This window comes from Streptopelia decaocto, assembly GCF_964273445.1.
Source record: "Streptopelia decaocto genome assembly, chromosome: 6".
NCBI classification, from domain to species: Eukaryota; Metazoa; Chordata; class Aves; order Columbiformes; family Columbidae; genus Streptopelia; species Streptopelia decaocto.
In genome coordinates, this window is record NC_138660.1 from 51,230,935 (window position 1) to 51,254,891 (window position 23,957).

The 23,957-nt window shown below is 43.1% G+C and overlaps 1 protein-coding gene across 1 annotated transcript in view; it reads right to left on the reverse strand.

The window, feature by feature from the left end:
* Positions 1-23,957, reverse strand: part of LOC309441681 (unconventional myosin-X-like) — a 92,184-nt gene that overhangs the window by 37,706 nt on the left and 30,521 nt on the right. The window contains exons 7-21 of the mRNA XM_082056608.1: positions 22,978-22,991; positions 22,256-22,340; positions 20,437-20,540; positions 18,929-19,058; positions 17,999-18,117; positions 14,144-14,290; positions 13,319-13,419; positions 11,056-11,122; positions 10,517-10,609; positions 6,806-6,874; positions 5,854-5,936; positions 4,251-4,359; positions 3,475-3,555; positions 2,345-2,469; positions 1,429-1,543 (exon numbers count right to left, since the gene is read on the reverse strand). Of these exons, the coding sequence (XP_081912734.1) occupies positions 1,429-1,543; positions 2,345-2,469; positions 3,475-3,555; positions 4,251-4,359; positions 5,854-5,936; positions 6,806-6,874; positions 10,517-10,609; positions 11,056-11,122; positions 13,319-13,419; positions 14,144-14,290; positions 17,999-18,117; positions 18,929-19,058; positions 20,437-20,540; positions 22,256-22,340; positions 22,978-22,991 (1,442 nt within the window). The remainder of the gene's footprint in view (positions 1-1,428; positions 1,544-2,344; positions 2,470-3,474; positions 3,556-4,250; positions 4,360-5,853; positions 5,937-6,805; positions 6,875-10,516; positions 10,610-11,055; positions 11,123-13,318; positions 13,420-14,143; positions 14,291-17,998; positions 18,118-18,928; positions 19,059-20,436; positions 20,541-22,255; positions 22,341-22,977; positions 22,992-23,957) is intronic.

Here is a 23,957-nt window from a genome sequence, read left to right on the forward strand (position 1 = left end):
CACTAAAATGCTGTGAGACTGGCAGCCACCCAAGCAGTGTGGGTTATCTAGGGACAGGAATGACTGAAATTGTTCCTGGTTTGCAGGGACCAGCGAGGAGACACCAGATTCCAAAGATGGGGAAAACTTTAATCATAGAGCAGAAATAGGGCTAAGTGATAAAACCTTCTTTCTTGAATGTCAGGGGAGGCACATGAAGAAAGGACTTAGAAACTTCAGGTTAACACATCTCCTTCCCACAGCAATGGCCAGTGGTTTCCTTGGTTGTCACACAGAGTTCATAGCCCAGACTATCAACTGCACTACCACCACTCTGCTAAGAACGGGAGAGATCTCACTCGCTAAGAAACATTACAGTCTATCCACCCACTAAGAAGTGGTTGCTCAAAGCAACAAATATCATTGTCTGATCTCCTGGACAAATTAAACCTGAATATTCACTAGAATTACTTCCAGATCCATTGTGACCCTGAAAATAATTTTGAACTGCTTTTTTTTAAGACTTAAGGGCAAAAAAGAAGCACAAAAATTTGTTTTGATGGATCACAATCTGCTCTGGATATGGACTGCATGCCCACTACTTAGAAATGCTGTCTGCATTGAACACAATCCATCTTGGAATATTCTTTGAAGAATTTACTGGAGTATGTGGAAATTTGTGATAGAGATAATTTCCCACTCCCAGATTTCTATAGCAGTATACTTCACAATGCTCAAATCTATTTCTGTGTGAAGCTGTCTCAAAACTTAAAAAAATTCAGACTACAACACCCAGCTCCCTCCCCATTAAATAAAATATAATGGTACATTTCCAGCTGGATGCCTAGAGGAAAAAAGAAGTCCAGACAGGAGAGAATTATTAAGCATTCATCAAAACAGAAGCAAAATCTGAATTATGCAGGTGGGGGAAAGCATTTGGATGCCTTTTCCTAGAAAATGTAAGTGAGCGTCTGGGCTAAATGCACAAACCATCAGCTGAGCTTCCACAGCAGAACGCTGTCACACATCTGGTGATCTAGCTACCTATTCACAGTTTAGATACGTACCAAGCAGCAGCCCACTGCCTCTTGCAAGAATTTCGGTTAGCCAAGCAGAATAAAATATCTGGCACAAGAGGCGAGAGTTAATAGCACACATTGCAATTGCATACAATGACACCCATGCTTGTTCTCCTTGGATCCTTGGACACAACAAAATCAATCTGGCTTGGTCCATGAGAAGGAGTTTAGACAAAATCAAAAAGCCTTCTATATCTCTAGGTACATATTATGGAAATTATTTGAGATGTGACAAGTCAGTGGCACAGTCCAATGTATTCAAAGGGTCATCATTACTTTGCCCTTTCTACTGGCTTGAATCTCACCAGACGCAATCGCATTCCCTTGCAGCTGGAACAAAGCCATACCCTGCCCCACACTGATGGAGTACCTTGGTTTTACCCAGCTGCCATTCTTTCTTGCTGCTGTCATAGGTCTGAAGAAAGCCTGCACATACAGCTTTGCTGTTGTCTGAGAAACCTGGCCCCTTCACAAGCATCTTGTACCTAAGAACCAAACAAAATCTCATGAGTTTATGTATGACAGTAACCCGCTTCCTCCGCCCCAATCTTTTAACTCTAATTATCCTCCTCCCATTAGTCCTTCTTCCTCTGGGACCTCCCTTCTTCGTGTTTGCCTTCCAATTTGGAAATTTCCATCCCCCAGCCTTTATCTGTTCCTACCACACTGGCAATTATTGTTGCAATCCCAGTAATAAAACACAAACTCAACAGCGTTTTTCAGTAAAGAACAACTGTCTTTCTGAAACATGTGCTTTCATCAGACAGAAGTTATTTTGTTCAGTATAGGGGTGGCATTTAATGCTCCTAGAGACAAAGGAAGCAATGTTCAATGATCCCTTCTGGCCTTAAACTTCAAGAAATCCTTTTGATACAGCTAATTTAAAAAAAATAATCACTCTTTCCAATCTTAATCATCAACTATACTGTCCCTTAAAATTTGCTTCAGCCTGCCTGATTAAAGGTTTTAAAAGTACGACATTTTCTTTTTATATACTGGGTTTCACAACATAACACAAACAAATCTGTGGCAAAGCTACAAAACAAAACAAAACAAAAAACTTTTGAAAAATGGACCGTCTGGCTATTTTTCCATTCTGACTTTTACCCTAAAGGCAAGTCTCCAAAAAGTCTTCCAAATCAGTCTATGATATGGACAATAAGGGCATGGTTAGAAAAACATCCAACAAATTATCCATATCATTAGCAGCAGTTCTAGAGGAAACAAATACATAGAATCGTATACCTTGAGGCTGTTACAGCATGTGGTACAATTATAGCAATTACCTTCTGAGAAAGTCCTGGAAAAGGCGCCGTACAGGGAAACCTGCTCTCCGAACTTTCACTGTCTCCAGCATCCCTGAATACCGGAGCTGATTTAGCACCACATCTGGATTGAAGAGGTTTGGTGCCTACATAATGATCCAAATTCAAAAACAAATACGAAGAGAGCCAGAATAAATGTTGCTCTTGGTATTATTTCTTCACTGACTTGAACAGTGATTGTTTCTTTGAGCACAGACAGTCATAGGTTATGTATCTGTTTCTCTGTAGAAAGTCAACCCTGCATATTTGGGCATGCCAGGTGAAAAGGGGGAAGCTTGGGTCAAGGGGAAAGCAACCTCACCACACTGCATGGTGCAGAAAAAGGGATGAAAGGGAGTTAGGCAGATCATGGAAAAAAAACAGTTTGCAGACTGCTGGCATAGATCATGGCAGTAAAGCAATGACATAATGCATTAATGCATACAAAACGCAGAACTCTGACTCAGTTCTCTTTGCAGTCTCTCTCCAGTCAAACAAAAAGGCAAACTGCAGAATTCTTTTCTGGCATTACCCCCCAGCAGGCTTTCCTCTGCCATATCATACACAGTTTCAAAACACACAAAGAAAATGATCGGTTCAGAGCTCCCCACCCAATCTAGTTAGCAGTATATCCACAGTCACAGTTCACAATACAAGTGGGATCCATCCCATCTCTAAGCACTGTGACTTGCTCATGAAGCATCCACCGCCTCCGCCTCAGAGCCAGGGATCTGCAGGAGACACTTCCTACCACAGAAGCCCTGCATTCCAGAACAAATTGTCTACAGGCAACAGAAACAGGCGCGATTGCTTCTTCTGCCACAGCTCTGGGCTCTGCACAAGCCTGGTTCATCTTCCAGGCTTCATAAGCACAGAAAGAGGTAGGAATGGGTGTATCATATCATATTCAGCATGCAGTCTTTTCATCTGATTATCAGGAGGAGGGTGTATTTTTCCTAAACTATTAAACAACTAGAAGGAGGAAGGGAAGGTGAGGAGGAACTGCTCTTATCATCAGTTTGGACTCTGACAGAGGCACCTGTCAGACGTTTGTGTGAGTGCTCATGAAGGCCTGTGTCACATGCATATGTTTTGCTGGAAGACAGACTTGCCTTTTCTGTATTTGGTTTGATGCAGCGGATGAAGAATGGGTTGGAAGTACTAAGTGTGGCCATCAGGGAATGGAGAGAATCCTAAAAAGCGGCAAGACAAAACCCAAAGGATCATTCACTACAGGAAGGAAAGTGGCTACATTTGATGCAATAAGGTCTTCATGCAGCCCTCCCATTCCTGATGTCCTTTGCCTATCGAAACTTCTGTAACCCAGGAGATCCCTTCCTGTTCAAAACACACCCACGCAGTTAGTTTACTCTAATACTATTTACATGGCCATCCTTGTTCTCAGAGCTGTGTAGCTAATGTGGGTTGTTTTCACAACCCTTTCAAACATAGACCTAGGAAGCTAAAACTGTGAAACTAACAGAAGGTTTGCAGACAATCTAGGGGGGTGAGATTAATTCCTGCAGGGCTACCCCAATAAGGTTTTATTGGAATCGCCCCTATGCCTGTAAAAGATGTGGTCCAAAAGGTCACATACACTTAGTTGAAACACCAAGCCAACTTGAAGATCAAAGAACCTCAAGAACTTCATATATCTTGCAAAGTATTCTTTTTCTCTGCCACCCTACTCAGTCTTAGCATATCACATCTTACACCAGACAGAAATGCTTGGGGCAGTGGCATTGTCTTTTTTTAGCACTACAACATTCCTTCACATTTTCAGTGCTGGACACAAAACAAGGGATGAATGACTCCTCTTGGCTGCAGGCCTTGCTTTACCCATCTGCTCCTCCCCAGAAGCCTGCTGCTCTCTTGGAAAACATCCTACCCTGAACTGGGAACTGACAGTCGGTCTGCGCCTCTGGGTGCCCATCTTCAGTGTCTCTTCACTGCAACGACTGCAGACTTTTTCAAAAAGGTCATAGATGAAGTCCAGCCTAAGGGAAAATAAAATAATTTAGGAAGATGCAAGACACCCACCACGTGTGAGAAGGTGGCTCTCATTCTCAGCTACTGCCCTGTCCCAGTGTGAAACACCTCATTTTTATTCCTGTTGTGCCACAGAGTAGCTGCAGGAGGCCATTCAGCTGGGCACTTCAGTGAGGAAATAATTACTTTCCACTTGGCTGCCCTGTGTGCCACACTGAGCTGCAAAGCCAGAAAACCCATCTCACACAGTCAAGCAGGATGTTACACAAAGGAGATCTCCATCCTGCACTAGCTAGGACACTCCCTTGAGCTATATGCCCCCAGGCAAAACTATTTTGAAGGTTCCCCAGCTAGACTGTGTGCTGGCACGCCCCTCCCGACCCAGCTCTGACGGCCAGCACTCATGACATGCTTGTGCAATTGCAACCGCAGCTGTCTGTGGCCAGAGGACTTCTAGAGCTACCCTCAGTGTAGGTCAGCTCTGGGGAATCTTCCACCATTTTGCCACTCCTTAGACAGTGGTGCTGGTTCTCACAAAGCTGCACAAAGTTCTCCCGCACCGTTTGTGCCAGTCTGTCGTTATGATGGCTTCTAGCAGAATATCCTTTTGTGGCTTGATGAGAAACCCTGAGTTCTTCTATTATGCTGGACAACGATGACCACAATTCTGGCTTCAAGTCTTGTGTAAAATGTTCCTCAGATGCCACTGTCCAAGTACAGCTATGAGCAGCTTATACTCTCAACTCCCTGAGGTTGTTTCACAGTGCAAACTCTGCAGCAGGCTTAAGAGAAGATGCAATTCTGAAACAGTCTCATCAGGCTGGAGCCCGAAGGCAACACATGGGCTGTGATAAGAGGCAGGTACTAGAGTTGCTACTCAAAAACTTCCAGGGACTGCCATGTTATTAAATGCCTCTCTCCTGCTAGGCCCCACCTCTGTCTTCCAGACCTTGCTCAAGGTCAAAGTCAGCTCATTTCTTTAGGGTCATGTTGCAGCACTGGGGTACAATATTAGGAGCCATGCTGGTCCCACAGCAAGGGCTCAGTCTGGCTCAGGATGAGGACAGAAGCTTTCCATTAACAAGCAGGCAGGAAAACAAGCAGCCTCTGTGCAAAGGCTGGCACCTGACAGCATGGCAAAGAGCCGTGACTCATTCAGGGGCAAATTTGCCATTGTTGGGACAGGGAGGTAAGAGGAAGAAGAGGAAAGAGAGGAGAGACGAGGGAGAAAACCAGTATTGCCTGAAGGGATTTCTGTCATGCTTTTACAGCTCTTTTCAAAACTGGGACAACAAGAATACTGATTAAATCTGTGCCTCATCTAAGTTCTCCAGCTCTCCTTTCTTTTGCCAGGACACTTAAGCACAAAGAGAAGAATGATAAAGAATTATGCCTGATGCTCCAGACAAAAGCAACTGCTTTCCTTGGTCTGGTTATTGCATGAGTATGTCTTAGTCCAGCCCAAAGGATGTGGCCTCCTCACAAGCATAAAGGGGGCATACCTGCTGTCTTTCAGCATGTTTAAAATGTCATCTCGAAAGGTATCTCTGTTCTTCTCCAGAAAGCCTCTCACATCATATAGCACCTGCAACACAGACAGAGCCACTAGAACAGCACTGTGCAAATCATTAAGGACTTCTACATTAACATGCCAATGTACAAGACCTTTAGCAGAGCTACACAGTAATGCTGCAGGCATGTGCCAAGATCCAAATTTTTGGGGTCAAAGAGCACTTCAGTTACCAGCAAGAAAGTGGCTTTTAGCCATCAATTTAAAAACAAACAAAAAAAACCAACCACCAACCTCAAAACAGAAGTGAAGTGAAACAGCTGCAGAGATTTGCCTAAGGGTTGGAGAAACCAGAAATCCTCTGCAAGGTGTGAGGAACTCCATTCATTTCATAAAATACTGACTATGCCACCCAGTGCCCTGACCTCCCAACCACTAGTGCTCAGTAGATATGATTCTAAGACAAGGTTACCCCTTTTTCAGTGCGAAGATGCCCTCCCTTTACACATCTCCATCTGCTCTATATCTTTCAACAACAAAGAGGAGCATTTCACCTTGAAGGCTTGGAGACCTTTTGCTTTTTACAATAGGTATTTAGCTTTTTCTCCTCCTCCCCAGAAGTCAAATTTTCCTTGTGACTTTTATTTTGGGTTTTGTTTGTTTATGAATGCCCAAGAAAAGACAACATGAGTGACAGATGTAAGGAGGAGTTTAGCCCCAAACCAAAAGTTACCTGAGAAACTCAAACAAATGTCCAAGCTGGATAATATAGTACTGGAGACTGACATGCTATTTTAAGCCCATCACACTCCCTGTGCTTTGGTATGGGGCACTATGAAGAAATGCACATTTCTCAGAGATATTCTTGATTTTTGGAATCTATAATTCAGGACCTCGAGCCCAAGATACACCAAGCATCTCACAGATACACCATGAACACCTACCTCTCCAGCATAATGTCTTATGCCAAACTGATGGTCTGTTACCCGAGGCTTGACATAGTAGTGGTTGCTCTGAAATGAAAGAAAAAGAAGTCTTCTTATAATACCAGTGTGAGAATAAATAGGCTCAGTCAGGAACTTTGCCATGACTATGACAGTGCTGGCATGGGCAAGGACCTTAGCTGTTGCAGAGCCCAACCACATCCGCTGCTGTTATCTGCAGCTACGTTACAAATATTACTCCAATAAGATGGAAAAATCTAACTCTTCAAGGCATTCCTCATGTAAGCAAGGTCTTGCAGAATCAAGGTTGGGCAGGCATGCCATGGATGAAATGTTAATTCATGCATGTTCAACACCTGAGGAGATTGAGCTCCACACATACTGTGTGGTACAGGACAGAGGATCAAGATTCAGGGATGATGGCAGCTTTGCAGAACATCTACACATCCTTTCTTTGTCAAAGGAAGTATCATGCCAATGTGCTGTCTTCCTCTATATTTCACCTTTCGCCTTTTCTCAATATTCTTTCTTTCTTTCTTTCTCTTACTAGCTGTTCTACTCTTTCATTTTCCCCTCCTTTCTTTGTTCTGTGAAAACTGTTAACTATGTAAGAACAGCTTTGTTGCCTGAGACAAATAGTCCATCCAGCTGAGTATTCTGCCTCCAGCAGTTGCTATGTAGGGTAAAGTAAGAACAAGGCAAATAAATGATACTTTCATCCTAATACTCTCTCAAACTGTAATTATTTTCATGACGTCTACCTAACTAGTAAACCCAAGTGGATTTTTCTGTGAAATCCTTGCCCATTCTGCACCTGTGCAGATTTCCCACATCCAGAGCATCCTTTCACAGGGAGCTCTCAAACAACCGTACAGGGAACTACAGCTGGTTGGTTTTAAGCCTGGCTCCCATTAGTGTCATTTGTCTTCTGTGGGCCACGTGTGACTTTTGAACCTATCACATTTCCCCCTAAGTCATCTTTTCTCCACAGTGCAGGGTCCCTTCAGCATAGCTTTCCATAACACTCAAGCTGTCCCAGACCTGTTGTTTACCAGATCTGACATAACCCTTTATTGAGTTGAGGGGCCTGGTGCCACACACTGTTCAAAGTGCAGGTGATCCATGGATTATACAGGACCATAACAATATTTTATGCTTTTATTCTGTTTCTTTCCTAGGAATTTCTAACACTTGATCTGGGGTTTTTATTACGACTGAGCACTGTGCTGATATTTCCATGACACTATCTATCACAGCCTCTGTCTGGGTCTTGTTCCTGAAGAGCAGCAATCAGCTCAGCGTCCATAATTTCCAACGTGAAACTGGGACTGTTTTCCTTCAGGCACACCATTTTCCATTTATCTGCACTGCTTTTCACTCTTCATTTTACAACCGAGTCAGCCTCATAAGGCCTCTCACAGTCCAGCCTTGCCCCACGGATCATCAGAAAACTGCCACCTCAGTGCCTGTATGGGACAGAGTCTGACAGTCCTCCCTTCGTGTGATAACTGACCATTTATATTCTGTGAATTCGCCCAACAGTGAAATAAGCATTACAGGCCTATAATTTCCTAGAATACTTTCTAAAAGTTAAAATAACTTCCCACCTTCTAAGATACCAGTACTAAGAAAAATTTAAGTTATTGCACAATACATTTAGTAATCCAGCTCTTCCATTTTCAAGTGGTTCGCTTCCGACGGAGAAAATTTCTTAGTGTTACTGAAAACTTTTTCATTTCCTTTTTTCCTTTTCATGTTGACCCCTCTTTCTTTGTTCTTCCATTTCCCCAATGAAGTCATCTGTTTCCAGCCACAACCTTTCATCTCTTCCACTCCAAACATGACTGTTACTAACTCTATCACATGGATTGGCAATGTCCCCTTCTCTCCTCTCCCTCTACCAAGCACATATATTTCATCCACACCAGCACTTCTGGTTCCTTCTCCCATCTCCCCTGTTGCTCCTCTCCCCAGTTGTGTCAGAGGTCATATTTTGCTAAATCTCAGCTCGATGCTTCTCCTCCTTAAGCCTCTTGCAATCCACAGAAACACAGAGAGGAGGGCTAGTTCTCTTATGAGGTCCTTCAGACTTGCCAGCAATGCTGGCTGGATGCCTTCCAGCACTCTTCCAGCCAGCACTAGAGACTTTAACTGGTACAAAAAACACTTCGGCCTGCAAAAAATTGAAACCGTGGAGCACTATCTACTTCATCATTCCTCCCTGCACTCCAACTCCTCGGCCTCTTCCATCTCTCGTAAGCTCCCTACGTTTCCACATTAACTGCTATCCCTCAAAGCAGACAGAAGTGACACTATGAACAGCTTAGTGAAAAGGTTACTCAATGCACAGAAATCAGCAGAAATCGCAACCAAAATGTTGTGGGGCATAAAGGAATGCAAAATAATACTGACAGTCTCATGTTACTGTACAATAAACCACAGGTACCTTCTTACCAAGGGAGATGCATTCTGGTCTGATTATCTCAAAAAGGAATAGAGAGAAGATGTAGAGGAATTCAGAGACAAACAGCCAAAAGAAAGAGAAGCTTTGAAATTTCTCCATTTGGAGACAAACTGAATAGGTTGGGACAGTCAAGAAAGAAAATTCAAAAGAAGTGGTACATTAAAAATATTTGTAAGTTCTATATTAAAAGTTAACAAAATACCAACGGCAGTAAAAAAGGTAAAACTGGCATTCTCACTATACCTTGACCTCTAATACAAGGGAAAGACACAGCAAACTAAATTGAAGGCATCAATTTAAGTCTAAAGAAGAGAAATATTTCCACAAAACTATGTGTAAATAGCCAACCAGAACTCATTGCTATAGTATCCAATTTGTAGTCATGAGTATTACTAGCAGAATTAGATGTAAATATGAAAAACGTAAATATCTGCATCTATGTCAACTTCAAAAAAATTGTTAGATAAAAGATACAAATTTGTATGTTTTCAGGCTTGGATGAAGTCTGAATTAGAGGACTAGGAAAATATAAGCTGACAATGTTCTTACTAAAGTACTAAATTATTCCACAAGTCCATGCTACAGGGTTTAATTTGCTTTAAGTCTATTTGCCTTTAAGAAGAACAGAGTTGTTCTTAACAGGTCTTAAAAAGGACAGAGTTAGCTGTACTCCAGACAGGGTAAGAGATTGCTACAGTGATCTCACTGTGGTTCCTGTGTCCACAGGATAGCTTTCTGACCTGCATGAAAAAGCCTGTGTCCAGAATGCAAGAGGGGAAAAAAAAATAATTAATTAGGAACAATAAGCGAGCTTTCTTTAAAAGTCATGAGGCAAAAGCCATCCCCAGCCCCAGGAGACAGAGATTTGACATGCTCTGGAGCAGACTCCTGTGAGTCAGCTGGCAGGACAAACCCATCCTGTGCCTGGGGCACTGCCCTGTGTCGCCTCGCAGACCAGCAAAACCCAACCTCCATCCCTTGCTACAAATTCAAATCTCTGCTACCCACAGCCTGTGGAATGTACACTCCCTCTTTCTGTGTGCACAAGAGACCGTTTGCAGGTTTCTTCACATATTACTTTTGTTCAGTGCAACCTTATTAAACACTCACAGGTTTGGGCCTAAGGCATTTTAAGTTTCCTGCACAAAGCACATATTTTACATCAACAAAACCTTCACTTTCAGTTTTGAAATGCTGATGGGGCTCACATACTGATCATTTGCCTGCTGGGTTATTTTCTTACTTACCATATGCTGGCTGTGAAGTTTTTCCAAAAGGGTGTTGTCTGTGCCTTTGGGGAATCGACTCTCTTCATTCACCAAAGCCAGAAGACCCAGCTTCTACAGCCAAAGAAGAGACGGCCTTTTACAGTCAGCAATGGCTCTAACTACACAGCACCAAGCCAAGAACTGGAGATCTGGACAGCACATTGACCAATAATCCCTGTGTTATACCCAAGAAAGCTTGAGCTGAAAGCAGAATTCTGGCCAGTCAATGCATTCAGTGAGCAGAACATAAGTGGAGATTATTTATTTTTAAAAAATCACATTAAGGTTTTACTTAAATGCTGCTCCCTGTCTAAAACTATGACACCCTCCCTAAGCTAACTCTCAACAACGACCTTTCTTGAGCTTGCACTATGGCTAGAACAGCACATATTTTTGCCAGGTCACGATGGGAAGAGGATCTAAGAACTACCTGTTTTTAAAACCAGGAAACCCCAGGGAAGGTTTCAATCAGCAGTCCCCACTGTGATCCCTGGAAACTGTTGCAGATAGCTGCTCACCTTCTCAATAAGGTCCAGGCACTCTGCATTATCCATCCAGTCAATGGCTTCCCAGTTTATCCCTTCCCTGACAATCAAGAACAAACAGATCAAAGATATAAAATGCAAGATCCAATGCCCTGAGGTGCAGGAGAACTGAAGCAGCTGAGCATGACAGCTGTCCCAGGACTCAAGACGACTTGTGGGAATTAGGCTTTGCCATGGCTGAGGAAAAAGAACAGGACACACAATGCATGGCTAACAGAAGGAGGTGGAAGTAGGAGACAGCCTGTCTTATCCATCCCAGTTTTAGACTGATGCTCATCTTGTAATCATCGAGCAAATTCCACACCAAGCACTAGAAATTGTAGTTGCTCTGAGTTGCTCTTTCAGGAGTTATGAGCATCAGCCCAAGTGGTGGCAATGACTGACAGTTCGCTACACAGCTTCAAGACTCAACTGCTGACCCACCAATCTGGAAAGCAGGCCTGAAGCACATCTGCCAGAAGACTGAACCACAACTCATAGGTCTGCCAGAAGAAGAGACAGGAGCAACTTTTCAGGCAGAGTTTTGAAGAGGGTGACAGAGAGAAGCTTTGGCCTGATATGCAGGGGACCTGCAGGGTGGCCCTGCATCTTTCAGAATAGAAGCTGATGTAGATAGAGCAGTGTGATAAGTGTGCTTTGAAACTCATCCATGCAATTCTGCAAATCTGTGCTGAATGTGTTTCCTCCCCTGTTACCACCTTCTTATACTCTCATAACACAGGCCATTTCTGTTTTCAAAGTTCAGAAAAGCCTGGGACTGACTCTTTCTCAGGAATCCAAGGAAGACTACAGGCTCTGTGTGAAGCTTCTTATTGACACTCTGGTACAGACGCCATTCGGGTGAAGGCTAACGTTTTGAAGGTAGTGAAGCTGTTGTCTACAAACCCTTCAGCCTAGGTTTCATACTTTTTGGTTCCAAGTATTCAGAAAGCTGTGTGCAATGGTTGGAAACAACAAACTGGAATAATTTCTGAAGAATGAAAAGAACTATCTGTCCCCCATAAGAAACAGAATGTCTTATCCACTTAATGACAAAACATATGCATTCACAGTGTTTCAGATTTTTGCAATGATGGGTGTCAGAGAGGCCACATAATTTTACAAAAAGACCTCTTGAATTCCTTTTAAGAACAAGAAGTCCTTCCAGAATTGAAGGGATCAGAGTTTTCTGAAACAAATCAAGTTCTCTCTAGTGCCACAGACTCCTCGTCTAATTGAATGACAAAATACATGGAGCTATTAAATAAATCTGAAGAAGCAGAGCTGATACTGTGAAAGATGAGCTTTAATCACATCACCCTAGAATCTGGTAAGTAGTCACTAATAAAATTATCTTATTCTTTACAAAGTTCAGCCACAGAACTTAAACTCCTATGTAATCATCAGGAAAAAATCTTTTGTCATGATGATACCATTCTTAACACAATCTTCCTGCAATGGTGGAATTGGCCTGAGAAGTAAGCACATAAATAGCTCTGCAGTCTTGCAATCTTCAGAATTTCATGAATTGCCTATTCAACTGTCTCCCTTTACAAAGCTGCTCTCATTTGCCCTCACTGACCCTATTCAATTGCTTCATTCACTAACATAAAGGCTTCTGTTTCAGAGCAAGAACTGAAGTATTTGTCTAGCAGCCTTCTCTAGAAGCAGAAATACTCTAGAACATCCCAGGTACTTCACAAAATCTAATCCAATAGGAAGCCTATAGAAAAGTAACAGCTGTGCAGAAGGCCCCATGCTGTTGAAGCTCAGGAAACAGCCTGATTAAAATCTCCTTGCTGAGGAAAAGAGCCCTTTTCACAGCATAGGAATCTCTAGGACAGAAAGAGCTGTCAGATATCTATCCATAGAGACTTTACTTTTTGCACAGCAGGACTCTCCCTACATAACACCACCGCTACCTTAGGTAAATCATTAGTTAGGTCAGTAATTAAGGCCAGTGACTATGTGTTCTAACGGGTTAACACCCAAGATCTTCCCATTCAACTGGGAGATATAAGGGAATCCGGACTTTCTAAAAACCACCGGGGAGAAAGCTTTGGCTTAGAGACAAGTGACCTATGCTGGCAAAGCGCATGGACAGTGCTTACAGAGACACAGCCACAGCCAGGGTTGCGCTAAAGCCCAGCTGCCTCTCCTGCCTCAGTGGCAGGAACCAAACAGCCCAAAGGAGGAATGATGTCCTCCATTCTACCACCCAGGAAAGCAACAAGGGGCCTCTCCTGCCATTTGTCACCTGTTGTACTCCAGCTGCTCCAAAGAGAAGATGTGTTTGTTGAAATATTCCTGGAGCTTCTCATTTGCGTAGTTAATGTTAAACTGCTCAAAACGATTCACCTGTAATAAGAAACAAATATTATGAAACTTAACATTTTTATCCCTGTACTCTAAACGAATCTGTAACAGTGATGGAGAAGGTGTCAGGCCTGGAATAAAGCCAAAGAGCATAGCAGCAAGGGGTGTCAGATGGACATGAGGAGGACAGTGTGGAGAGGTCCACCACAAGAACAGCTTTTGTAGCTATGCTAGGTTAATTCAGAATGTCTAAATGGTACTAAGGGATGCTAAAGACAATCAAATTTCTCTTCTTCTTAGGAAGAAAGAAATATAACTCCCTAAGTGTTAGGTCACTGGGCTTTCTCTTCTGTGAAATATCTTTGCAGTCACTATACAGCTGCGCAACATACAGCCCTCATCAGTTGCAATCAGAAGCATTACACATTGGATTCTCAACACAAGGCAAAACCAATGTAAACAAACAATGTGCACACAGGAGGTGGACATTTAATTTGTATATGAGTAAAAAAATCAATATTACTTATCACAGCACATCTGCTTAGGATCTGTGTCACAAACCAGACCTTGAACATCAGCCTATCTGAATACAGGTGGCAGAAATGCGCAGCTAAACATGTCTTGCTGCTCCCAGAGTGAAGTGGCAGTGGACAGATTCCAGAATGCCCTATGCTAACCTAAACAGGATACAAACCTATCAAAATTCCTTCCTATATGCACTGACATCTCCAAAACCAACCCACCCTGCAAAAGACAAAATCCTGACCTGAAAGTTCTCGAAGCCAAAGATATCCAGGATGCCCACAGACTTGAAGTTTTCCTTGCCTTTGATCTTCGTATTAATCTTGCTAATGAGCCATGAAAAACACTGTGAATACAGCGCCATAGAGAGGGAGTCCCTGGAGTCAGCTGCCTGTAAATGCAGAGAGAAAATATGAGTCACACGGAGAAGTGAGGGCATGAGGGGCACTACGAATCTCTATGGGACTTCAGGTTCCTCTGCTCCTCTTGAGGTGGCTCAGCCTCTGTAATGGTTGCATATGGTGCCATATTTATTTGTAAAGTCAACATTCAAGTTTACAAATAGCCCAGCCACACACAGATATACAATGTCTGACCTTTGGGAACTGAAATTGAGAGGCTGAAGGAAGTAGCAAAGTCACTGACATCTTTTGGAACAAGTGCTGAGGCAGAGAAGGTGGCAAAATACCTCATGACTAAGCCCGCAGCAGTCATCTGCATCACCTGAACCAACATTTGCAGTGACAGGCAAGGTATCGTGGTTCAGTACTCCTGGTAGAGCTGTCAAATGGGTGTCTGCTCAGTTTCTCAAAAACTGGTAGGGCAGGATTTAATAGAGTATTCTGTCATGAAGTTAGCCTCAAAAATCTCCTCTCCAAAGCCTCCAACAATGCAAACAGCATTATCTTACTGGAAGCCAGGTAGGCCATCCAACAGCGAGGACACATGCCCCAGAATAGCATGGTTGAGAGACCTTTCTGGAGTTGCCACAACATCTCATGCAGCGATCATAACCAAGTGTCAGAGGTGAAAAAAATAACTTAAACTGTGATCACTAACAGGCAGTAGATAATCGGGTGTACATAAGAGTGTGAAGGAACATCTGAAACAGAACATTTGAAATCTCAAACAAAAGCCTGCTACTTGATAGCTGTAACAGGAATGGGCTATTCGTAAGTTTTAATAACACTTGGACTAAACAACAATGGCATGCCCCAAATCCTGCAATTAATAAAGAGACATGAGACAGAACTGCATATTAAGAGGCTGATTGCATGCTGTCCTTCTGCACATACGGTATTTAGACAGGGAAACCAGGGCTTAGGTTTCTGGAAAGAAGAGGAGGCCAAAAATAAGGGTTCTCATTAAAGAAGACATGATCCCAGAGAGTAGAAAAAGGAGCCAGAAAAGGCAGCAGCAAAGATCTTAACTGGAAGAAAGATGCTGGAAGTGAGGGAAGATCCTGGAGATTAGAGACATGTGGAGACAAATGTCAGAGTATGCACAAGGAACTCAGCTGGTTGTTCCCAAAACTGGTAACTGCAAGGAGCTACACAACATTAACCAACAAGACTTTCTGCCCGACCCTCCTGGACAAGCAGCAATCTCCCTACCAGGAGAAGAAATTGACATCTAATGAACATAATGCTGAGGGGTGAGTGAGCAAGTATGCAAAATAATCAAGCAGGGTAAAAACTATAATCTTGTCATTTCATAAACTACAGTATCTAGATCAATTACAGGCTGTTTACTCTGTCTCACCTTTGACAACAGGGCAATTCCTTCAGTAGGCCTGACCAACAATAACAGGGGTCTTCTAATGCACCCTCATCTTCTTCAGTTTTGCAAGCCTGAATAATGTGACGTCTCTTGTTCTGCTTTTCTAATGGCACAGGCCAACTGCCTCTGAATCCTTCCAGCCCCTCTCAGCAAACTCCTGACGCTCAGCCTGCAAGATACTCCTTTTCACACAATCTCACTGTTTTTCTCCTCCTTTTCTTTTATTGGGTAGTATCTCCTCTCCAGGAGCTCAGCGCCTAAGACACACAGCAAGCTCCCTTCTCCATGGAAAAGAATATTTCAAAGCATGGGCACACACAACTTTTCTGGGTATTTCTTCTCTTCATCAGATGGTCTGTCTTATTAGTTGGGACAGAGAATGCCCTCAAATCCATGCCCCTGTGTCTCTCGCTGCACAGTAAGGTGGACTCATTTTCCAGGAACAGGATCTCCCCATCCAGCTGTAAGCAAAGCCACTTTCCCCACAATATGGCTCAAATGAGATTCTCAAAGGCTCCTTTCATCCTCCCAGCTTTGCCCGCCTTCAGGCCAGTTCACCCATTCAGCCCACTGAAATGTCAAAGCTCAGGCGGGCAATGATCCCATCACACAATGAGAAATCCCTGGCAGCTCTATCAATGCGTTCCTACAACAAGTGAGAATAGGTGGGCACAGAACATGGGGGCTTAAGCAGGAACAGTCTTTACAGGCCCAGCGTTGTGGACAACAGGTTCACCTACTGAAGACAACTAACTAGTAGCATCTACTTGCTATAACAATGTTTTTGCAGTCTTAATACTTCACTTGGCTGCAAGCAGTAAGTGTAGGGTCCAACATCCACAAATGTTAGAAATAGCTACACTGTCTCTTGTAAATCCTACAACTGCGCACCATTGCTCTGGACTGCATGTAGCATCTCTGGCATTACCCATCCTTGTGCACTGATATAGAAAGATGTGGCTATTTAGGGCAGACAACTGAGAAGAGGAACTGTGGTACTGTATACCAAGGTTATCTGCTACAGACTGTAGGCTGAAAAATAATTGTCGCACAATTCTATTGCAAAAAAAGGTCACAGACTGTGAAAAAGATGCCGTTTCTTAAAGGCAAAGCTTAGTTTGTGACATATTAGCAGGTGTGTTCGCAGCAAGAAAAGCAGCAGCTACTCTGTTGAAATGAGCACTGCTGAGACTTCAGCTTGAATAGTGTCCAGTTATAGGCACTCCACTTCTTGAAAGATGTGGGAAAACAGAGACAGAAAAATAAGTTTAGAAAATTACTTGTAAGGAAGCATTGAAGGAACTGAATTGTTTAGCTTAGAAAAGAGAACACCACGTGAAAATCTTCACAGAAGTGGAAGCTTATAAGGTGGACAGCTGGGATGTCAAAGGTAATCTAAATATGAGGACAATCTTTTCAGTTCCAGATTCCACTGCAGCTAGTGCAGGATACTTAAGGAGGCTGTAAAATTCCTTCTATGGGAAATCTGAAAGAAAGTTAGACAGACATCCATCATAGAGAGCCTAGTCACTCTGGTTTCTCTGCCAATGTAGGAGTTAGATTGATAACCTTCTGCAATCTGTGCCAGCCACAAGATTTCCATTACAGATGTTCATTTTGCTATAACATGATGCTTATTCCATCCTAGTAATCTTATTCCTTGCTTCCCAGTGTCTTGCATTTTATTAATGACAGATTTTCTACAGTTATCTATGCGTGGACCTAAAACATCAAGAGTGCCCTCAAGTGATCAGCAACACCACAAATTGAAGTTAGTAGGCACAAAACTGTAATGAACCACAGAGAAATGTAATGGATAAGCAGGTTCAGAAGATGAGAACTACATATCAGTTTATTCGGTCTTCCTTTGCTGTTACATGGATACACAAAGAAGCTACTGTGGGGCAACCACAGTAAAACATCTGCCAGATGTTTTATGGTAACTGTGTGCAAGATTTTATCTTCCAGTAAATGTAGCGTAACCTGGGAATTTTGCAAGGTAAAAGCATGCATACATGCAATTACCATGAAGCATTTGTTATGCCTTCTGCATGACACAAGCATGACCAATTCCTGGTGAGTGATGGTGCAGTATTGTGCATTGCCATTTGCAAGTGAAATCCTCTGTCAAGCCTAAAAAGCGGAGTCAACATTAGGATCTGAACTACCAATAAGGGCAAAATATTTGAGGATACAGCTGAGCACCTGGGGAGTGTAAGAGAAAGCCCCAAAGCTGAATGGATTATACAAGAGAGATACAGAGAACCTGGAAATACAAAAGTGGCAGAAGCAGTACAGTAGCATACACTAGGACACTTACCTGCTCCACAGTGAGAGGGGAGCTGATCTCTTCCCCACGCAGAATCATGGACCTCTGTGTCAGTACTTCGGAAAGCTGGAAGGCATCTAAGCCCAGGAGGTCACTGGCAATGTTCAGCACTAATAACAAAGGAGGACACGCTTTATTTTCCTGCATGGATCCCCATCACTTATGGGGGAATCCGTCTTCTGCAGCTCTGTGAGGAAATCCCAGAGACTCCTACAAGGCAAGTGACTAAACCCTCTTTGGCATACGCAAAAGCTGTGAGCTCACATATACAGTCTAAGGCAGGGTCAGCAGCTGTTATGGGCCACAGTCAGACACTCATATAAGTCAGCCTTTCTGCTGACAACAGGAAGAGCAAAGCACTGTGTAAAGCTCAGCACCAGCAAAATATTTATTGAATGAGAAGACATGTTTTCCTAAAGGCACAATAGTGCAGTCTGAATGTGGGATTGCTAAACTTGGATGTCAAGAAGAAAGGCAATTAACTTAAGACTTGAAGCACTTGTAATATATATTTATTGCTTGTCTACTTAGGGATTCACTTTACCAGACCAGCTGAGATTGGGTAACTGTAACAGAGTCCACACTAGCAGATGTTCCAAAGGAAGATGTGGGTAAGTCTATGACAGATCTCAGACTCTTCCCTGTTCCTATCTCTTCCTGCTCCCTCAACACAAACAAGAAACTGTGGGACTGTGTACTCAGTCTGAGAGTATCCAGAGAAAAGTGGATCACAGGGCCACAGCCCAGCTAAATCATACTGGTGCTGTGGAGCCACAAGGCCTGTGGCAATACTTTTGCAGAGTTAGACTGCAAAGGCACTGCAAACCAGCATAGCAGAGGGAGAAAGGATGATGGAGTGAGCTTTGTTGGGGACCCTATGGGGCTTTGCATGGTCTACCAAGTTGCTAGGCTCCCACTTACCCGCTTTTGTTGTAACCTGGGCCCCACCAGCTGTCATGAATTCAACGTTTCCCAGATGAAGTGTACCGGAAAGAAGTTTGAAGATGTCTCTGATTTCTTCAGTGCTGAAGTCCACCACCTTCATTGCAGTCTGTGCAAAACCATACAGCTAATGTTGGTTGTACATACAGCCACAGTACAATGCAACCACCACACTCATGCCCAGCCCATATAAGATGTAAAACTCAGAATTATAGTCATCATGGATCACAGTGAAACTGGGGGTGGCCCAGCCCCTCTCTCAGCTTTGTATCTGTCAATGATCTTCACTGTCTCCCGTTCTGTCCTTTATTTACCCTGTCCCAACCTAGGCAGGTAGGCATTTGCCCTGCCCTTGAGTTGGACTTTGCTGCTGCTGTTGTCTGTCTGTCACAGGAAGAAAGGGTTTGTCTGTGCCTGTGTGAGGAAACCCTTCCCTGAACACTGGCAGTACAGTTTACAGATGTCACTGGACTTCTTGCACATTCTGCCTTATTGTCTTCCCTGAAGGACAGATCCATACAATTTACTTTATTTACTCTGATGCGTATAACCCCCTTAATTTAGTCTAGCTTAGAGAAGTAAGGATTTATGCAGCAACATTTAAATCCAGGCTTTCAGCATTAACTGCCAGGAGGTTAGAAACAGGTTACCAGATAATGAGGAAGTATGGGACATTGCCTTAGTGCACGCATGTGAGCCAGGCTTCATAGGGCATAAATTGATTTTGAGAGGCAGGCTTAGTTTTAATGCATTTGCCCTGTCAGTGGGACACTTCAGAGTTATAGTTCCCTTCTTTCCTCCAGGCACTCCTCAGCTGAAATATAAATGCCATGTCACCACCCAAACTTCTGCTGTACAGGAGACATTTCCTTCCCTTAAATCATACCTAAGCAGGAACTACTGAACTTCTAAGCTGATTCCTCTCACCTTGCTTATCTGCTTTTACCTATAATATTGAAGTCCTCGGGCTGATAAGCATTTATCAAACAAAACATGAATTGCATATTCATCCTGCTAAACCCATAACCTCTGGTAAAGTTATAAATGCCTATTTAAATCTGTGTGGTATTTCAGAATATGCCATTTGCACAGGTGATACAACTTTATCAGAACATTGCTGGAGAACACTACCTTCAGAGCGAACTGTTCCCTTTCTAATGGTCAGTGTGAGGTTTCCTGCATCAGGCCATCTAGAGGGCTCCCAGGAACCACCATGGGGGAGGGGGTGGGGCTCCTGCTCCCCAAAGTCTCCTTCATTCTAAATTATTATTCATCCTTGACTGTTTCCCAGATTCCCCCATTTCCGTACACTAAAAACACTCTTCAAGGCTTATTTTTACCACAAACAGATAGAGCTGAGTTTCAAACTCATTGAACACCAAATTTTGGTTTAGGGCAAATAAATTCTGCCTGTGAGATCTAGATCCTGCAGCATGTTTAGTCCATGAGATTGTACCTAGAAGTTCAGGAGTTAGGACAGGACTCACCATGACCTTGCTGAACATCTCTACGTCATTCAGGTTCTCATCAGTCACACAACCAGACTGGTTCAAGTAGCGGTAAGTCTCTGGCTCAGAGAGGGAGAGGCTCTCTGTGACAGAAAAAAGAGGCAGGGAGGAGAAAGACAACAATTTATTTAGTAATCAGCCTTTTCATTCTCAGTCCTCCAAAAAAGTGTGTATGTTTACTATAGGGAGAGTTCATCTGAACAGATTTCATATCCCTCAAAAGCCACACCTGGACAGTGAATGCTCTGGCAAAGGGGAAGAGAAGGGTGTGTGGTAAGAAAGCTTGCAGATGGTATGCAAAATGATTTAGAACACTCAAACCCCATACTGCAGAGTCACAGAAGAATATTTCAATACTGAATTGACTCAGAAAAAAAAAAAAGAGAAAAGGAGAAGAAATATTAAATTCAATCTTATAAAGTGTACAGAAAAATAGTCTTAACTATACACATACAGTAATGACCTCTAAATTAGGTACCATCACTTGACACAGAGTTCAGAGAGTCGCAGTAAGATTTCTGAAGACATCATCTGAGGGCTGAGCAGCAGTCAAAAACTGAACACGGTTCAGCTCCTTCAGTTTTAGAAGGAACACAGAACTAAACATAAAACCAGAATTAGGTCTCTGTATATGTCTGTAGCACAACCACATCTTAAATAGTATCTGCAGGTTTGATCCCCCATTTCAAAAAGGATAGAGAAGAACTAAAACATCTATGGAAAAAAGAGACATGGATGATCAAGAGACAGAAACACATTACACATGGGGGAAGTGAAGCAGCCTGGGACACCAGCTTGAAAAGTGAGATGGGCAAGAATAGCAGATATGTGCTGAAGAAAATAGTCTGTTTTGTACACTTTCCCTAAGTGCTTGCTGATAACCACAGTCCCCAGTATTTCCCTTTGGTTTAGATGGATCTTGAATTGACTCACATGGCCAGCCCTGCCTGAATTCCCTAGAGCTGAAGCCCTCCTTCCTTCCACTCTGTGTCAGGCTCAATTCTTCCATCTGATTATTTGAACACACACACACACACACACACACACACACACACACACACACACACACACACACAGAACAAAGGCATAAAGAAATTCCCTAGTCCCTCAAAACCAAAGTGCAGCTGTAACATGTTCCATCTTGCCCATCTGACCTCTTCATCAAGACCACCAGTGCTCAGCAGTGCTGGGGCAGGTGCACAGTGATGCTGTCCAGGAGGTGCTGCACTACACAGAGGATTCTTCCACAGCCTGTAGCTGCTGCTTTCTCTGTATGGCCTCTTCCAGACCCACCTCTCCTTTCCCCATGTGCAGAGCTATAAAATCTTTGTTCAGATACTAGACATGTTTTGACTCTAGTCCTGGCACTACAGCACCGGCTTTTCTGATTTTTCTTTCTCCTATTAGCTCTACTGAAAGCCTTTTGTAAAAGTATGTCTGTCAGTCCAACCTTTGAACTCCTTGAACAGCTCCCATCAGCATCTGCATCAAGACTCTTTACCCTTCCTTTGCCTTTATCCAATTTCATTACCTCCTCTCTCTATACCCCCTCTTCACTTTGCACAGATTTTTCCTTCCAGTTCAGAATGCCTGAAGTGTCTTTTCTCATATAGCATTTCTGTCATCCTCAGCCTCTTTCTCTCAACTCCTCTTTCCGTTTCCCATTAAATCACCATATGGCTTTCAAGAAAAAGTTATATGTCAAGTACCAGAAATGTCCATGCTCTAGTTGACTTACACTTGCTTCACATGCTGGACTGGAAAGAGGACAGAGACATTTCCCAGAAAATGAAATTACCTTTCTGCTCCCCACTCACACCAGCTAGCAGAGCATAAAAGATGTGGTAATTCCTCTCTCCGGGGTTCTGGTGTACCACTCTGTTCTGAAACAAAGAATACAGGAGTAGCCAGTAGAAAGAGATCAATCTTTTGGTTGCAAAGACAAAGAGAAGACCAGGATACAGATCAGTCTCCAGGGCCAATGCACAAGAGGGGCATCTTCCATTTAGTGACAGTGTTGTCTAAGCTCTACATCAAGATCTTGCGATGTGTGGCTATGCAACTGAGCACATACAGACTTCTCTGAACTCAAGAGAGTGTGTGCACAGACAAACTGAACCTTGTCAGTCTTGGCCCTGCTCCTCTGTGAGTTCCTGAATCTGAAGTAAACTACAGAAAAGCAGAGATGACTGCATTTGGAGTTGTACCCCTTTATTCCTCTCTATGGAATTGAGTTTTGAGGTGCTTGTTCTTTCTCCCTTTCAGTTTGGTAAACAGCTTTTTCTTGGAGTCTCTCTCTGATGTACAGCATTTATCCAAGACAGGAGAACGGGCTCTGATAGATATAGAACATTGTTCCTCCATCATCCTCTTCCTCAGTTGGGACAATTGCAGTAGCAACATCTAAAGAGCTAATGTGTATGTGCTGTGACAAAGGCAGCATCATCCAGCAGAACCGGCACTGCCCCACTATACTGTGAGGAGAGGCCTCACCCAGCTGTCATTAGAGGTGATACCTACCTTTTCCAGTAAATCTGAACAGCATGTTAAGGAGAAAACATTCAAATGGCATGTGCACAGATCTCCTGACGACTGGCAAAGAATCTTCTAGACACATTGGGATGAACACTGTTACAAGCAACAAATCTTTAAATAACCAACGCTTTGGAAAGTGGACAAAGAGTGGTCTCAAACATCATCTCAGATCCTCCTCTATACTCTTTGTATTACGTGCTAAAGAGATACTTAAAAGAGCAGAGTCAGATAGAGCAGATGACCTGCACAATGGTGAGGCAGCCTAACAAAGGATGAGCCACATTCAGGACACCTAGAAAGATTAGAGAGGCCACTCTAATCTGAAAGTCTGTATTGCATGCAGCAAGTCTTGCATCAGTTCTCATTGCTTCTGCAGAGACTGCTGTCTTTAATCTACCAACAGCTCAAAGAGCAGTGACTAAACAAGCCAAGCCTGTTATTTACAACAGTAGTAAATTCATCTGGCTGCTACTCCAGTGTAAATTGTGTGGTTTCCAGTCATCAGTAGCTTTGAACATCAGCATCAAGAACTGTAGCCAGGGCAGCTTTAGCTGCCTCATATAGACAAAAGATATGTCAAAGCCTTTTGGAGAGGGGTACATGGGCATACAGGGAAGAAAGTGGTCATGGCACAACATAATTCGACTATATCCGGTTTTCCTCAACCTTGTTGTCAGTAGAACAGCCTCCCCAGGGAAGTGGTCATGACACCAAGCCTGCTAGTGTTCAAGGAGCATCTGGACAATGCTCTTAGTAATATGGTTTAGTTTTAGGTAGTCCTGCAAGGAGCAGGGACTTGGACTCAATGATCCTTATGGCTCCCTTCCAACTTGAGATATTCTATAATTCTATGATTAAAGTTAAAAGGTCCACTGGAGATGGGCAGCCCAAAACAGAGTCATAACTAACCCTCTAAATTCCTGTTCTCTGCATCCAAAAAATGTGTAGAATATATCTATTCTAGC